We start from the raw sequence: 18392 nt of genomic DNA, 5'->3' as shown, positions 1-18392 counted from the left end.
GAGCTTTGGTATAATCCCCATGGTCCTTACGGAGTCCCCAGCATCCACTAGGACGTCAGAGAAAATAAGAATTTACTTACCGATAATTCTATTTCTCGTAGTCCGTAGTGGATGCTGGGCGCCCATCCCAAGTGCGGATTGTCTGCAATACTGGTACATAGTTATTGTTACCAAAAAATCGGATTATTGCTGTAGTGAGCCATCTTTTCTAGAGGCTCCTCTGTTATCATGCTGTTAACTGGGTTAGATCACAAGTTATATGGTGTGATTGGTGTGGCTGGTATGAGTCTTACCCGGGATTCAAAATCCTTCCTTATTGTGTACGCTCGTCCGGGCACAGTATCCTAACTGAGGCTTGGAGGAGGGTCATGGGGGGAGGAGCCAGTGCACACCAGGTAGTTCTAAAGCTTTACTTTTGTGCCCAGTCTCCTGCGGAGCCGCTATTCCCCATGGTCCTTACGGAGTCCCCAGCATCCACTACGGACTAAGAGAAACAGAATTATCGGTAAGTAAATTCTTATTATTTCCCACTATCTTCAGTGTTCTCATCCTCACAGAGAAATAATATTCAAACAAACCACATCATTTAGGTGTCAGTGGACTGGTTACGCTATTACCCAAAGTTTCTGAACTTGACAATGAATTATGATGAATGCGCTGCAGGTGACGTATAAGGGAGGATGTTCCTAGGTGGTTAACGTCCTTACCCCTACTTATTATGGATTGACAATGGCAACAGATGGCTTGACACCTGTTGTCCGGATTTGTTGAGAAATAATTCCACACCGAAGAGGTGGCTTTTTTGGTATTTTGCCCAGGCATGACAATGGGCTTTTTCATCCCATGGCCAACAACTGCCTCCACTGGTGCCTTATTCAAACAAACTACATCACCATCAGAATCCTCATCGTCAACTTCCTTCTCAGCGCCAGCTACAACCATATCCTCCTCATCCTGGTGTACTTCTACAATGACATCCTCAATCTCAATATCAGCAACTGGACTGGTGGTGCTCCTCCCAGCACTTGCAGAGGCCATGCAAATGGTGGTAGGAGCCTCCTCTTCCCATACAGTGTTGTGAAGGTCAGGCCTAGACATTGCAACCACGGACAGTGCCAGCACCCCTGTAATTTTACAACATGCAAGACATGGCCAGTGTACATTTATTTTCACTGCACACCTGAAATTTTTCAGCCAGCACCCCTGTATTTTCACAGCATACAGTGCCCCTGCCCCCTGTACAACACAGTGACAGCAAGGACAGCAACACCCATGTACAGCTGCAGCACCCCTAACAGCACATGAAACACCAGTGACAGCCAGGACAGCACCCCTAACAGCACAGGGACACCACAGTGATAGGAACAGCACCCCTATAGAGCACGCACTGACCCCACCCGATGCCACCACCCACAGAGAGAGACAGAGGTCCGTCTCCCTCACTCTCCAAGTCCGGAATGAAAATGGCGGCGATGCGCGGCTCCTTATATGGAATCCAAAACCCGCGAGAATCTGACAGTGGGATGATGACGTTTTGCCTCGTTGTGGGATCCGAGTTTGGCGGGAAGTCCCAAGACAGACTCAGGTTCTGGCTCAGAATGTGAAGTTCGGGGGTGGGGGGGGGGGGGGGGTGTGTGTTCAGTTCTCTGAGAACCCAACCCGCTCATCTCTAATACACATACTAGGCTACGGTTTTGCAGCCATACATTTACTCTTATGTTAGGGACTACTCTAAATGAGGCCTATAGTGTTCACTAGTAATTGTGTGACAGATACAGTACTTGTAATTTTTACTACCTGTTATTTACAACATTGTATGAAACTTTTGTCACATTAGTCTTAAAGGAATTGCAGATTACAGCATGCAAATGAGAACAAGTACAAGCTTGAAGGGCCAGAAGCAACAAATATAATTTAACCCCTCTCTCTGTAACTACATTCACAGAGAGGTGTAAGGCTTCAGTTATGCTCATTTCACACCAAACATAAAACCCAGGTTATTGCCGGGGCAACCCGAGTTCTGGCTTGGTGTGAAAGGGTTTACCCTGTTTGTGTTACCCGGGATTCCGACCCTGGTAGCTACCAGGGTCGAATTTGACACTGACCTTCGTAGCCTGCAGTATGAACGGTGTGTACCTGGGTCACGCTAAAAGTATACAGAGAGCCAATCACTTGTGCTTGGAGATGTCATCTCCAAGCGCTGTCAGAGGGAAGACCCGCAATAACCCGTGACCAGCCTGCCGTGTGAACACTATTTTAAGCTGCTGAAACAGTGTTCAATAACCCAGGTCAGACATGGGTTTCTGCTGCTGAGATATAGGTTCACATTAAAACCAATCAGCTTCATCAGCAGCCATGCTCATTTGCCTTTTGCAGTCTATAGACCAGAGGGAAGTTGGTGGAGATTGAGGCAACAGAGCTTCAGTACTCAAGACCGCAATGCAATACTATTACATTATATCTCTGCAAGACCCCATCCGATGAGCCCTGCAGCACAGTTGCCTCGTTTTCTCTCTTCCTCCCCCCCCCCCCCCCCCCCGATCTATATATCATATGAGGAACGGGCAACTGAGACTGAAAGCCATAGGAGCATGAGTTTTCTCAGCAGCCAAACTGAACAATGTGTTTCTAACTAAAGCTCTGCACAGCTGAGAATGTAAGGGAAGATGGACATTGCTACAAAGGGAGAGATTAAATAAAATAGCTTTGGTTCTGTTTTTGCTGGACTTATAAACTATTCAGTTTACACTTACAAACCATTGATGTGCCTTGTTTTTTTCTCTGCAAACGTTTAAAATGACTGCAGTAAAGTGTTAAAATTGTTTATTGGAAAACAGTATACATACCTCCCAATTGTCCCACTTTCTGTTGGACAGGCCAGTTTTTCTGGGACTGTCTCACCCCTAGGCCGCAGTGTCCCACGGGGGAAAAAGTTGGTGGTGAGCATTGTCACCGCTGTCAATGCATGCACACGGCATCTATACACATTGGACTGCAGCCCAACATCTCCGAGAGTGCTGAACAAGTCCCTTCAGTGATGCGGATGGGGGTGCTGCGAGGCTTTGCCCCTTTTTCGAGCACAATTTTGAATCCAAAGCAAAGACGACCAAGTAACTTTGTGCCTTGATAAAACCATGTTGCCCAGCGGGTGGGACAGATTTAATATGTGCAGAGAAATTTAGATTTGAGAGGTGTGTTTCCAAGGTAAAATATAAAGTGTGGTGTGAAAATAAGCTATCTGATATTTGTAGTTTACATGCAAAGGTAGCCTGTATGCAAAATAATATATCTATTTGCACTGCTTGCATTGCAACATGGGGGTATATTTACAAAGATTCGTGTTTTGGCCGTTTTGAAGGGTGTTTGAACTCGAATGGTATCGGGTGCATTTTACTGCAACTTTTTGAATCCTGATACGATCATTCACTAAGCTACCGAGTTTTGCGCAATCGTTTTTTCCGATGTCGATGTGATTCGTAATATCAGGCAGTGTTTTACGGGAGTGATGAGTAAAACACTGCCTGACAAAACACAAGGAATCCCGGCCGGATCTGTGAGATCCGTGCAGGGCTTCATTGTGTACCTTAAAAAGTTGATTAAAGTCTTAAAAATTTCTGAAAAAAATTGCATGGGGTCCCCCCTCCTAAGCACAACCAGCCTCGGGCTCTTTGAGCCGGTCCTGGTTGAAACAATATGGGGTAAAAAATGACAGGGGATTCCCCATATTTAATCAACCAGCACCGGGCTCTGCGCCTGGTCCTGGTTCCAAAAATACGGGGGACAAAAAGCATAGGGGTCCCCCGTATTTTTGAAACCAGCACCGGGCTCCACTAGCCAGGTACATAATGCCACAGCCGGGGGACACTTTTATACTGGTCCCTGCGGCCCTGTCATTACATACCCAACTAGTCACCCCTGGCCGGGGTACCCTGGAGGAGTGGGAACCCCTTAAATCAAGGGGTCCCCCCCCCTCCAGCCACCCAAGGGCCAGGGGTGAAGCCCGAGGCTGTCCCCCCCATCCAAGGGCGGTGGATGGGGGGCCGATAGCCTTGTTTACAAAATGTGAATATTGTTTTAGTAGCAGTACTACAAGCCTCCCCCGCAAGCTGGTACTTGGAGAACCACAAGTACCAGCATGCGGTGGAAAACTGGGCCCGCTGGTACCTGTAGTACTACTACTAAAAAAATACCCCAATAAAAACAGGACACACACACCGTGACAGTACAACTTTATTACATACATGCACCATACTTGCCTACCTGACCCTCTCCATGAGGGAGAAAATGCTCTGTTCCCGGCCAGGGGTGACTAGTTGGGGTTTTAATGGCACGGCCGCAGGGACCGATATCAAAGTGTCTTCCGGCTGTGGCATTATCTCCCCAGCTAGTGGAGCCCGGTGCTGGTTTCAAAAATACGGGGGACCCCTACGCTTTTTGTCCCCCGTAGTTTTGGAACCAGGACCAGGCGCAGAGCCCGGTGCTGGTTGATTAAATATGGGGGAACCCCTGTCATTTTTCCCCCCATATTTTTTCAACCAGGACAGGCTCAAAGACCCCGAGGCTGGTTATGCTTAGGAGGGGGGACCCCACGCAATTTTTTTTTCAGATTTTACACTAAACAGACCCTTTCCCATAGATAACCATGCACAGATCTCACTGATCCGTGCATGGTTATCCAAACTCGACTGGAAAAAGCAGGTCTATTTTATTGCTGCTTTTTTTAACGAATCGAAAAAAAACAGACCCGCACTTGAGCACTCAGAAACTAACACCCAAATATGAATGAATAGTGAATGCCCGTATTGTATGAAATAACAGCCGTGTTTGACCGATGGTCTATTCATTCATATTTCTGAACGCTGTCATTCACACCATTACGAATAGTCCAAACACTGCCGAGATTGGTGCTTAGTGATTTCCCGGATTGGGACTTAGAAAAAAAAACACAAATCGGACAAACTCGAATTCTTAGTAAATATTGGCCATGGTTTGTACAAGGTAAAAATATGTTTTGTTTTTGCTTTGCTCCCAACTCATAATCGGCCCCAGTGACATCACTGTATATGTGATACAGCATGGTAAATAGCCACTACCCACTATATTAGAAAATCCTAAAGTTATTTGTATGACGTTTCGGCCTGTACATTGCTTCTCTGCTTATTATTCTACATTTATTTCCCCGTCAGATTGCCAGCACAGTCCCACATGGGGAAAAGCAAGGATATTGAAAGTGATGGCATGCTAATACAGTCAAAATCTAAGGATCTGATTGGTAAATACTTACCTATTTTATATATTCCTGAACTTTTGTGAAGTTGGAACAGTGTGCAATAGAGGGTTTGTGCCACTTGTGCAATGTAAAGCTGGGTACACTCTATAAGATATAGGGGGGTATATGCAATTCACAGCGAATCGCGGCAATTTTTCGCCGTTTTTTTTTTCCGACTCAATTCGCCAGGTGAATTCCGGCAGGTGCCTGCCGGAATTCACCATATTCAATGAAAAACGGATTCGCCAGAATCGCGGGGCGAAAATCGGCCGATTTGGCGGATTTTGCCGCGATTTTAAAAAACGGGAAAAAACGGGAAAAACCCGGAAAAAAAAATGGCGTGGGGTCCCCCCTCCAAAGCATAACCAGCCTCGAGCTCTTCGAGCTGGTCCTGGTTCTAAAAATGCAGGGGAAAAATTGGGCAGGGATCCCCCGTATTTTTAAAACCAGCACCGGGCTCTGCGCCTGGTGCTGGTGCCAAAAATACGGGGGACAAAAAGAGTAGGGGTCCCCCGTATTTTTAACACCAGCATCGGGCTCCACTAGCTGGACAGATAATGCCACAGCCGGGGGTCACTTTTATGCCGTGCCCTGCGGCCGTGGCATTAACTACCCAACTAGTCACCCCTGGCCGGGGTACCCTGGGGGAGTGGGGACCCCTACAATCAAGGGGTCCCCCCCCCAGCCACCCAAGGGCCAGGGATGAAGCCCGAGGCTGTCCCCCCCCCATCCAATGGGCTGCGGATGGGGGGGCTGATAGCCTTTTGTGATAATAAAAAGATATTGTTTTTTCCATTAGTACTACAAGTCCCAGCAAGCCTCCCCCGCAAGCTGGTACTTGGAGAACCACAAGTACCAGCATGCGGGAGAAAAACGGGCCCGCTGGTACCTGTAGTACTACTGGAAAAAAAATACCCAAATAAAAACAGGACACACACACCGTGAAAGTAAAACTTTATTTCATACGCCGACACACACATACTTACCTATGTTGACACGCCGACTGCCACGGTCTCCGACGATCCGAGGTACCTGTGAAAAAATTATACTCACCTTCCAGCGTCCAGAGGTACATCCAGGTCCAGAGATAATCCACGTACTTGGCAAAACAAAAAAACGAACAACGATCCATACCGGACTAGAAAGGGGTCCAATGCTTTCACATCAGACCCCTTTCTCCCGAATGCCGGGACATCACGTGACTCCTGTCACTGAAGTCCCTTCAGCCAATCAGGAAGCGCTACTTCCGTGGCGCTCATCTGATTGGCTGTGCGCTGTCTGTGATGTGACAGCGCATCGCAAAGCCGCTCCATTACTTTCAATGGTGGGAACTTAGCGGCTAGCGGGGGGGTCACCCGCCGGTCAGCCGCTGACCGGCGGGTGACCTCACCGCTAGCCGCTAAGTTCCCACCATTGAATATAATGGACTGGGCTGTGCGATGCGCTGTCTGCTCAGACGCACAGAGCCAATCAGATGAGCGCAACGAAGTTGCGCTTCCTGATTGGCTATAGAGACCTTTCTGTGACAGCTGCCACTGACAGGTCTCTCTGCATTCGGGGATAGGGGTCCCATGTGTCAGCATGGGACCCCTTTCAGTCCGGCATGGAGCGGGTGTTCGGTTTGTTTTTCTCTCCAAGTACGTGGATTTATCTCTGGAGCCTGGTTGAGGTGAGTATATTGATCTTTTATTTTCAGGTACCCCTGGATTCTACATGGAGAAGAGGACCGATGTCGGCGTGTGAACATAGGTATGTGTGTGTCGACGTATGAAATAAAGTTTTACTTTCACGGTGTGTGTGTCCTGTTTTTATTTGGGTATTTTTTTCCCAGTAGTACTACAGGTACCAGCGGGCCCGTTTTTCTCCCGCATGCTGGTACTTGTGGTTCTCCAAGTACCAGCTTGCGGGGGAGGCTTGCTGGGACTTGTAGTACTGCTGGAAAAAACAATATTCTTTTCATGATCACAAAAGGCTATCAGCCCCCCCATCCGCAGCCCATTGGATGGGGGGGGACAGCCTCGGGCTTCACCCCTGGCCCTTGGGTGGCTGGGGGGGGGGACCCCTTGATTGAAGGGGTCCCCACTCCCCCATGGTACCCCGGCCAGGGGTGACTAGTTGGATATTTAATGCCACGGCCGCAGGGCACGGCATAAAAGTGACCCCCGGCTGTGGCATTATCTGTCCAGCTAGTAGAGCCCGATGCTGGTGTTAAAAATACGGGGGACCCCTACGCTTTTTGTCCCCCGTATTTTTGGCACCAGCACCAGGCGCAGAGCCCGGTGCTGGTTTTAAAAATACGGGGGATCCCCTGTCAATTTTTCCCCCGCATTTTTAGAACCAGGACCAGCTCGAAGAGCCCGAGGCTGGTTATGCTTTGGAGGGGGGACCCCACGCCATTTTTTTTTATGATTTCACCGTTCCAGCATAAAAAAAAAAAAAAAAAAAAAAAATAATATTTTAAAAAATATATAAATAATATTTGTGCCTCCAAAAAAAAAAAAAAAAAAGTACCTAATCCCTTCTAATATAAATAGATCTGCTATTCCCAAAAGAAAAAACACAAAAAAAAACATGTTTAAATTTTTTTTATTTGTTTTCACCCTCCAAAGTGTGGCGGATTGAAAATGACGAATTTGCTGTCTAAAAGCACTGCTGTCGAATTTCCAAACTTGAATTGAATATGCTTTGGTCGAATTGCAGCACTTGTATCATTGCAGAAAAGTCGAATTTGCAAAAATTCGAATTTCAAAAAGTCGAATTTTGAAAGTCCGTTTTTTGGTCGGAAAGCACTGAATTGCATAGGCGATTTTTTTTTTTGGTCGAAAATGACCCGAAATTCGACAATTTCGGGAATTCGACCGCAATTGCATATACCCCATTGTGCGTTATGTCTTTCTGATATGGATTGGAATGATATATTATACATATCGTACAGTGTGTACCTACAATCCATCATTCCCATCCGTTGTTAATTGAATCGTCCCTTTTCAAGTCCAATGGGACGATTCCATGACTGATGAGGTGGTGTTACATGCAGCATTTATCGATACATTGCGCTGTGGCACAGTGGATCGTTTAGTGTGGATGCATCGCCGTGTTGCTGAATCGCACCGTTGCAGGGTGTGTATCCAGCCTAAGACGAGCCTTAAAGCGGATGTTTTGGCAGATACTGGAAATTTTACTTTTTCTCTAAATAAAGAGATATAGAATTATGAAGAATTGTGTGTTTTTCTTCTAACAGATACTTTAAAAGGGATAAATGAAAAGCTCTCGTCTATTTCACTAGTCCGTGTGCTGCCATCCGGCCGTTATGCAGGAAATAATTTAAAGATGGTTATACGTCAAATACGCGGTATGCTTGAGCAAGGTGCACCAGCAAAGGAGTTTGAGGTAACAACAGAAATAAGCCACGTAAATCATATAGTGTAAAACAAAATATAGTCAGTATTATGAAGGTTATTTTCTTGTGGTCATAGTCACATACACAATATTGCTTGTCTACTAGGTCTGTGAGTAAGTACAGCATCATCAATGGTTCTTAGTGGCCACACAACTGTGGGTTCTTTGGTGGGCTCTGGGTATGCCAATTGTACTGACTGATATAATAAATTTGAAATATGTAGACTCCAGAATACTTTTGTATGACTGTAATTATGCAGAGAATTATTCTATAGAGTATGATTGCAATTATATTGATCATTACGTATGTGATAAATTGTATTAATAATGGAATTGTTATACTTCTTCAGGACACTGGCAATATACTAGTGATAATTTCTTCATCTTCCTGTAATTGCCATCCCTGCACATATGGCTGTATTATTCATTATGCTGACTAGGCTTAAGCCTATGAGCCCATCGTTTTTTTTTTCTCTGGCTATGTTATCTGTGCCCTAGGGCTCCAATGGTTAAAGGCACTTTGCCCTCTGCACCGTAGCAAGCGACACCCATAGTCAGCTGAGGTGGTTTGTTATAAGACAATGGTGTGGGCGAGGGGCAGTGGTGCATTATGAAAGGAGGGAGACCGTGTGCAGCCTACATTGGGACCCCCTCCTCTCTTGCCAGGAGCTTAGTGATACTATATGATGCCTAATGGGGAGCGCTAGTAGACTGTAACGCAGAGCTAAAGTCTACTAGAAGTCTCCAGAAAAATGGCCACTGGTAAATTTTCCAGATGATTTGGCATCACTTCCGTTCCCGCCGACAGAGACTCCGGAGTGGTAAGTATTGAGGAAATGGGTGTCTGTGTGAGTACTAAAGTATTAAATATGGCATAGTGGGGCAGATGTATTCAGCCTGGAGAAGTGATAAAGCAGTGACAAGTGGCAGGTGATAACGCAGCAGCCAATCAGCTCCTAACTGTAAATTTACATATTGCAGCTGATTGGCTGGTGCGTTATCACCTTGCACTTATCACTGCTTTATCACTTGTCATGACTTAATACATCTGCCCAAGTGATTGAAGTGCCTGAGGGGGCCACCTGAAAGCCTAGGGGCCTGGCCATGGGTTAATCCGGCCCTGCCTGCACATCATGTATCCGTCTTTTCTGGAATACATTCTTGTGTTTTGGGTACTCCTTTCCATCGATTGATCTGTTTATGTTTCTCTTCAAGGTAGCAGGTGTTACTTTTCTTTTTCTTAGTTGTGTTTTTGTTCTGTTTCATCTTGTTTATAAGTATATTTTTGGTTTAATTGTTAAAAAGGCTTCACAACTTTTAGGCCATTTTTCTCTTTTACTTTTATGCTACAAGGGGTAGATTTAATAAAGCTTCTAAAAATTAAAAATGGTGTTGCCCATAGCAACCAATCAGATTTTAGCTATCCTTTCTCTGTTGTATTCTTGAAAATGATAGACAGATCTGATTGTTTGCATTGGTAACTCCTCTACATGTCTATTTTAGAAGCTTTAGTAAAACCCCTTTTCCTCTAAAGTCGCAGGTCTGATCCGGGATTTGGAACACGGTTCCAAGCTGGGTCAGACCCGAGATTTGACCCCTTTTCCAGTGCGGCGCTCCCCGGGGTCGTCACCATGTACACTGCACCCGGGTGCAATGCCTTCTGGCTGACGCTCGGAGATGACATCATCTCCAAGTACCAGGAAAACCGGACGATCAGGACCCCCAGGGTGTGACCTTGGTCCCCAATTGGAAGCTACCCACCATCACACAAGGAGCAAGCCCAGAACTCTTGAAGCTGCTGGGCTTCCTCCAGCCTCCGGAACACCCCTTTCCCAGCCTGCGCTGCTGTCTGCAAAGCAGGATAGACAGCAGTGCTAAAACCTTGCCCCATGTCCCCAACCTCCCGAATGCTCGCTGGACACTGCGGTCAGGGAAATATGAGCTCTAGGCATGCTGTAAATGTGTCCCGTGTCAGATGAAACGGGTTACCTGGGTCATTCATGGGACCCGGGTAGGATTCCCGGATCTCTCGACCCAGGTTTTTTGAGGGAGCCATTTCCACTACCAAAAAAAACCTGGTCAATGTGTGCCCTCATGCCAAAACCCAGGTTTTTTAAGCTAGTGGAAAAAGGGGTATTACTCTACCCTTGAGCCTTGACCTCTGTTTCACACTTGTATCATCTTACCAATGTTTTTGAAAACATTATACACTTGTCATACACTTCAACTTTTATAATTGTTCCAATGCTTGCTTTCTTGTCTTGTGGAGCATTAATTAACAAAAATTGTATAAAACACTACTTCCTCTTCCATATGCCCATACAGTACCAATGGACACCCTTTATTTTTTTAACCAAGCACCACAGGACAGACCCTAAGAAACAAACAGAAAGAGAGGGAAGCAATATCACTCTGAAAATTTGCTGAAATTAAAACAGTAGTACTAGAAAGTAAAAAGGTGGATGTGCAGTGTTCCCCAGTGGATTAAGAGCAAAGGATTTAACATGTATAATAAACCTGTTTTCTCTGTTATCCTACTGGGGGATAAATCTGCCTCATCGGTAGTTTACCAGAGTACCAGTGCATAACACCTTACAAGACTGGCATTCTTTACCACAAACACATTCAATTTCTAAGACTTGGTAAAGTATAGACCAAAGACCATGTCGTTGACATGCACAGCTGCTTAGCTGATACACTGTGTTGCACTGGCCATAAGGAACCAAACCAAGGTTGTCCAAGCCTTACCTCCATCCTGCCAAAACAGGAGAATACAAACTTAGTGGGGGAAAAAAGTTGGAAACTTTTTCCTCTCACACCATCTAACATATGTCTTCCAGTCCCTGTGATATAAATGGTTTCAGTATGATATCCCGATGGACGGGATGCCTGTGGTCAGCGGCATCCCAGCCATCAGAATCCGACAGCCCCTCCAAAAATACCCTACCGTAACCATTCCCATCCCCCTACCCTAACCCTCCCTTGTAGGTGCCTAACCCTAACCCTCCCCAGTGGTGCTTAATCCTAACCCTCTCTTCCCCGTTGACTACACCTAACCCTCCCTGCTTGGTGCTTAAACCTTACCTCCCCTTCCAAGTGCCTAACCCCCCCTCCCCAGTACCTAACCATAACCTTCCCGTCCCTGCACCCTAACTGTAACCCCCCTTCTAATGCCTAAACCTAGCCACCCCAACCGTGGCAGGTTGTGGCACATCCCGCTGAAAGAATGATCGGGATGCCGGGCGTCTGTATTTTGATGCTGAGATCCCAAGCTCCGTTGGTATTTTGATGCCGGCCTTATGCCGACGTTTGGGATTCGGCCGCTATTGTTTAAATTGCCGGGATCCCGTCTGGCGGCATTTTAACTACATCCCATATAAATAGTTTGAAACAGGTTTCCTGGTACTGAGCATGGTTTGGCTAACCCTTCTGGAAATCCCTTTATTCCACACGATCATGGCTTTTAATATCCATGATGGTAAAATAATACTTGCGTTAACACATCCTGTCTTTGAGGTAGACACCACAACTGACCTACAGGAATCCTCAGACTGTCCATGTACCATGACTGTCTTGGACAGTCTTTTGCTACTAATTGCACCTTGACCCCCTACTTTTTTACTTCACAACTAAAGAAAACCTGTAAATTCAATCCCACGGCACCATTATGGTATCAACAAGGAATGCCTTAATATCCCTGGTTCTTAAACAGAAGCACTCCACCTTTTGGGATAACCCAATATGACATCATGTTGACATCTAGGTGACCCCATCTCTCCTAAAACTATTGGAACATGTCTTTGTAGAGGACGTGCATGGAAGGGACACTGTCGATATTGCCAAAATGTGTAACTTTGGCCGGTTTATGATACTGCTTGATTCATTCACTGTGCCTCCCTGATTGTTTACACCACTGTCATGGTGTTTTCAGAATCCATATGGGTTGACCCTGAAATTAAGTAATTAGAACCACTCTTAGTTCTAGAGCATTTATCGTAATCTTTGTTTCCACTGGGGACCACAGAACTTGGAACCAACGCAGTAGGATTAAAGGCTCCAGCCCTGAAAGATAGTACTGTATATGTAGAGTATTCACAATTTTCCATTTCCAAAATTCAAAGGGAATGCACCTGTTGAAGTTGTCATCTCTCAGCCACAAGAAACCAACCAACTTGTTCTTGGTGACTCTCTTGTCTGGACAGTGATGTTACCACTTGTCCCACTATTAAAGAAGTTAATTCTGGGATGCCATTGAATGGAATTATGCAAATGAAATAACAATCTCTCTCAGGACCCTTGTACAGAAATGAACTGATGCCCATCTAAGAGCCAGTAGACACTGTGCAAGATTTTCTAAAGAGACTACCTTTACCTCTGAAAGAAACACTCACTGCTGTTGAGTAATAACTACTAACCAACCTGAGTAGAGATCAGTATGATTTCTGGGATTTGTTAATGTAACTATAGTCTTTTACTGATCTAAAGGAATACTGCAAATGAAAAAAAGGGGATGGTGCTCTGGGATAATAGATGATATATTTATAATAAAAAAACACCTTTTACCTAGCATTCTGAAGGCGCATTGAGGAAATTATTTTTGTAAAAAACAGACAGGTCACCACTGCAGGTTCCATTGGGAAGAGAGGAGAATGTACTGTAAGTCAAGCAGATAGTTGCTCTTTCTGGCCATCTCTGGCTAATTATCGTATCCAGCTCAGGCAATAAAAATTAATCACCCCTGAAAAGGTCTTTTTTTTTTTACTTTGCTTGTGCCATTTGAGAATTGAGCAGAGACCATTGATGCTGATATTCTTGCTCTAATTTTACCAGGATCCTGAGTTGCATTCCTTAGATATTGAAACACCTCACATATGTGTCCATTGTGGCCACTAAATTGCAACTTACCATGACTGCAAACCTTCTAGGTATTTACTCTGACCAATTTTCTACAGTCTTAGGGGTATATTCAATTAGGGTCAAAAACTGCAGTCTGTAGAAAAGACGGCAGTTTTTGACTTTTTACGGTCGAATCGTGATTCGACCTATTCAGTCCCAGCTGTTTTTATTCGACAAGTCTGGGAATTCGACTTGTCGAATAGTACATGAATCGGCGGTATAGCTGCCGATTCACGTACTTTTGAGGGAAACAGGGCCAAAGTCGACAGGATTTGGCCCCGTTTCTGACCATCTCAGTCTGACTAAATATATACGCTAATACACTGAGTTGTGCAAATTTCAGCTTATGTCATCAGTATGTATTTGTTCCCTGCAGTATACTAGCTGCAGAAAGAGACATATTTTCGTCTTTGTCCAAGTCTGTGTAGCCATCATTTACGTAACCTCGCCCTTATTGTACTTTACCTATGTCAGTAAGGCTTAAGGCCCATACACACTAGAAGACATGACCAATGTGAAAGATGAACAATGTGGAAGATGAGCAATTTCCCTTGAATTTCCCAGAGCCCTGACAAACGAAATTGAGTGTACACACTTTATAGGCACTAGACATCGTATCGTTCAGTGTGTAGGCACCAATGATGAACGATGCGCGGCCCCGCACTTGTTCATCGTTGGTGCCGGGTCACTTATACATGCAAGCCAGTATGGACAATCTTATGCATATTAGCATGCATTGCTATGGGGCCGGGTGATGGGGGGAGTGAAGAAACTTCACTCCCTCCGTCACTCCCCCACCGCTGCCAGGTCGGCCGTCGGGCACCTCAGCGGCATATCGCCTAATGTGTAGGGCCCATAAGCAATTTTTCAAACAATTTTGAAAGACGAAAGATATCTTTGGAATTGGCACCTTATTTACATATTTTAATATTCACACCTTGATAAAGGGGCTAAGGACCCCAAAACGTTGGTTTTCATGTGACGCTTTTTTAAAATACACTACAGCACTTGTTTAAATCCTGGAGTGCCGCTGCCTTTTTCGTTTCTGTATGCATGATCCACTGCGGGGAGGACGGGGGGACCCAGGTATTACATTACTAACGGAGAGAGTGCCGGGCACCGCACATCCAGTATACTGTCAGGTCCATAAATATTGGGACATCGACACAATTCTCATATTTTGGGCTCTATACACCACCACAATGGATTTAAAATGAAACAAACAAGATGTGCTTTAACTGCAGACTTTCCGCTTTAATTTGAGGGTATTTACATCCAAATCAGGTGAACGGTGTAGGAATTACAACGGTTTCTATATGTGCCTCCCACTTTTTAAGGGAACCAAAGTAATGGGACAATCGACTCAAAAGCTATTTCATGGGCAGGAGTGGGCTATTCCCTCGTTATTTCATCATCAATTAAGCAGGAAAAAGGTCTGGAGTAGATTCCAGGTGTGAATTGCATTTGGAATCTGTTGCTGTCGACTCTCAATATGAGATCCAAAGAGCTGCCACTATCAGTGAAGCAAGCCATCATTAGGCTGAAAAATCAAAACAAACCCATCAGAGAGAAAGCAAAAACATTAGGTGTGGCCAAATCAACAGTTTGGAACATTCTTAAAAAGAAAGAATGCACCGGGGAGCTCAGCAACACCAAAGGACCCGGAAGACCACGGAAAAATTTCCCTGGTGAAGAAAAACCTCTTTACAACAGTTGCCCAGATCAAGAACACTCTCTCTAGGAGGTAGGTGTAGATGTGTCAAAGTCAACAATCAAGAGAAGACTTCACAAGAGTGAAGATAGAGGGTTCACCACAAGATATAAACCATTGGTGAGCCACAAAAACAGGAAGTCCAGATTAGAGTTTGCCAAACAACATCTAAAAAAGCCTTTACAGTTCTGGAACAACATCCTATGGACAGATGAGACAAAGATCAACTTGAACCAGAGTGATGGGAAGAGAAGAGTATGGAGAAGGAAAGGAACTTCTCATGATCCAAAACATACCACCTCATCAGTGAAGCATGGTGGTGGCGGCCGTGTCATGGCGTGGGTATGTATGGCTGCCAATGGAACTGGTTCCCTTGTATTTATTGATAATGTGACTGCTGACAAAAGCAGCAGGATGAATTCTGAAGTGTTTCAGGCAATATTATCTGCTCATATTCAGTCAAATGCTTCAGAACTCATTGGACGGCGCTTCACAGTGCAGATGGACAGTGACTTGAAGCATACTGCGAAAGCAACCAAAGAGTTTTTTAAGGCAAATGGCCAAGTCAATCACCTGACCTGAATCCGATTGAGCATGCATTTCACTTGATGAAGACAAAACTGAAGGGAAAATTCCCCAAGAACAAGCAGGAACTGAAGACATTTGCAGTAGAGGCCTGGCAGAGCATCACCAGGGATGAAACCCAGCGTCTGCGTTCCAGACTTCAGGCTGTAATTGACTGCAAAGGATTTGCAACAAAGCATTAAAAAGTGAAAGTTTGATTTAGGGTTGTTTAGTTTGTCCCTTTACTTTTGGTCCCTTAAAAAGTGGGAGGCACATATAGAAACCGTTCTAATTCCTACACCGTTCACCTGATTTGGATGTAAATACCCTCAAATTAAAGCGGAAAGTCTACAGTTAAAGCACATCTTGTTTGTTTAATTTCAAATCCATTGTGGTAGGGTATAGAGCCCAAAATATGCGAATTGTGTCGATGTCCCAATATTTATGGACCTGACTATATACACTGCTCAAAAAAATAAAGGGAACACTTAAACAACACATCCTAGATCTGAATGAATGAAATATTCTTATTAAATACTTTGTTCTTTACATAGTTGAATGTGCTGACAACAAAATCACACAAAAATTATCAATGGAAATCACATTTATTAACCCATGGAGATCTGGATTTGGAGTCACACTCAAAATTAGAGTGGAAAAACACACTACAAGCTGATCCAACTTTGATGTAATGTCCTTAAAACAAGTCAAAATGAGGCTCAGTAGTGTGTGTGGCCTCCACGTGCCTGTATGACCTCCCTACAATGCCTGGGCATGCTCCTGATGAGGTGGCGGATGGTCTCCTGAGGGATCTCCTCCCAGACCTGGACTAAAGCATCCGCCAACTCCTGGACAGTCTGTGGTGCAACGTGGTGTTTTTGGATGGAGCGAGACATGATGTCCCAGATGTGCTCAATTGGATTCAGGTCTGGGGAAAGGGCGGGCCAGTCCATAGCATCAATGCCTTTGTCTTGCAGGAACTGCTAACACACTCCAGCCACATGAGGTCTAGCATTGTCTTGCATTAGGAGGAACCCAGGGCCAACCGCACCAGCATATGGTCTCACAAGGGGTCTGAGGATCTCATCTCGGTACCTAATGGCAGTCAGGCTACCTCTGGCGAGCACATGGAGGGCTGTGCGGCCCCCCAAAGAAATGCCACCCCACACCATTACTGCCAAACCGGTCATGCTGGAGGATGTTGCAGGCAGCAGAATGTTCTCCTTGGCGTCTCCAGACTCTGTCACGTCTGTCACATGTGCTCAGTGAGAACCTGCTTTCATCTGTGAAGAGCACAGGGCGCCAGTGGCGAATTTGCCAATCTTGGTGGTCTCTGGCAAATGCCAAACGTCCTGCACAGTGTTGGGCTGTAAGCACAACCCCCACCTGTGGACGTCGGGCCCTCATACCACCCTCATGGAGTCTGTTTCTGATCGTTTGAGTAGACACATGCACATTTGTGGCTTGCTGGAGGTCATTTTGCAGGGCTCTGGCAGTGCTCCTCCTGTTCCTCCTTGCACAAAGGCGGAGGTAGCGGTCCTGCTGCTGGGTTGTTGCCCTCCTACGGCCTCCTCCTTGTCTCCTGATGTACTGGCCTGTCTCCTGGTAGCGCCTCCATGCTCTGGACACTACGCTGACAGACACAGCAAACCTACTTGCCTGGATGAGCTGCACTACCTGAGCCACTTTTGTGGGTTGTAGGGAGGTCATACAGGCACGTGGAGGCCACACACACTACTGAGCCTCATTTTGACTTGTTTTAAGGACATTACATCAAAGTTGGATCAGCTTGTAGTGTGTTTTTCCACTCTAATTTTGAGTGCGACTCCAAATCCAGACCTCCATGGGTTAATAAATGTGATTTCCATTGATAATTTTTGTGTGATTTTGTTGTCAGCACATTCAACTATGTAAAGAACAAAGTATTTAATAAGAATATTTCATTCATTCAGATCTAGGATGTGTTGTTTAAGTGTTCCCTTTATTTTTTTGAGCAGTATAGGGATATATATATAATATATAATATAATATATCTAAAAATATAAATAGTGGAGGCCCTTTGACATTATTATTATTATTACATTTTATTTATAAGGCGCCACATGTGTTTCTCAGCGCCGTACAAAGGACAGTGCAGGGAGACAAAACATAGCATTACAGTAAATAAATAACAGAAATAGAGTACAGGTAACATAGAGCTCCACACATTCTCAAGACATAATATAGCTAAGATGTAAGTATTGAGGGAATGATCATCGTACTACTAGAGGCTGGTGGCCATAGATGGAGATGAGCCTTTACTAGCAGGGTAAAGATGGTCTTTGAGTAGGGGAGAGCTGCGAGTGAAATGTGTCGAGATGAGGGCTTAGATAACAAGAGGAAAGAGGGCCCTGCTCTGAAGAGCTAACAATTTAGTGGGGAGGGGCGACAGACAGATGACAAGAGGTGCAGGCAAGCGGGAGTTAGCCTGATGGCAGTATGCAAGCAAAGCTGAGATGTTCACGGCCTGAGGCAGGGGGGTGGAGGCGCGGCTTCAGGACTGGGTTATGCATC

General features: G+C 45.2%; 1 protein-coding gene across 7 annotated transcripts in view; it reads left to right on the top strand.

Annotated features, from left to right (window-relative positions):
- PTPN13 (protein tyrosine phosphatase non-receptor type 13) overlaps positions 1 to 18392 on the top strand; it is a 538713-nt gene that overhangs the window by 512367 nt on the left and 7954 nt on the right. For all 7 annotated transcript variants that reach the window (XM_063919874.1, XM_063919871.1, XM_063919870.1 and 4 more), the window contains 2 exons: positions 5187 to 5272; positions 8511 to 8659. In XM_063919874.1, coding sequence (XP_063775944.1) covers positions 5187 to 5272; positions 8511 to 8659 — 235 coding nt within the window. The remainder of the gene's footprint in view (positions 1 to 5186; positions 5273 to 8510; positions 8660 to 18392) is intronic.

Source organism: Pseudophryne corroboree, chromosome 1 (genome assembly GCF_028390025.1).
Source record: "Pseudophryne corroboree isolate aPseCor3 chromosome 1, aPseCor3.hap2, whole genome shotgun sequence".
In the NCBI taxonomy this organism is placed as follows: domain Eukaryota; kingdom Metazoa; phylum Chordata; class Amphibia; order Anura; family Myobatrachidae; genus Pseudophryne; species Pseudophryne corroboree.
This window is presented reverse-complemented; position numbering and strand designations above follow the sequence as displayed.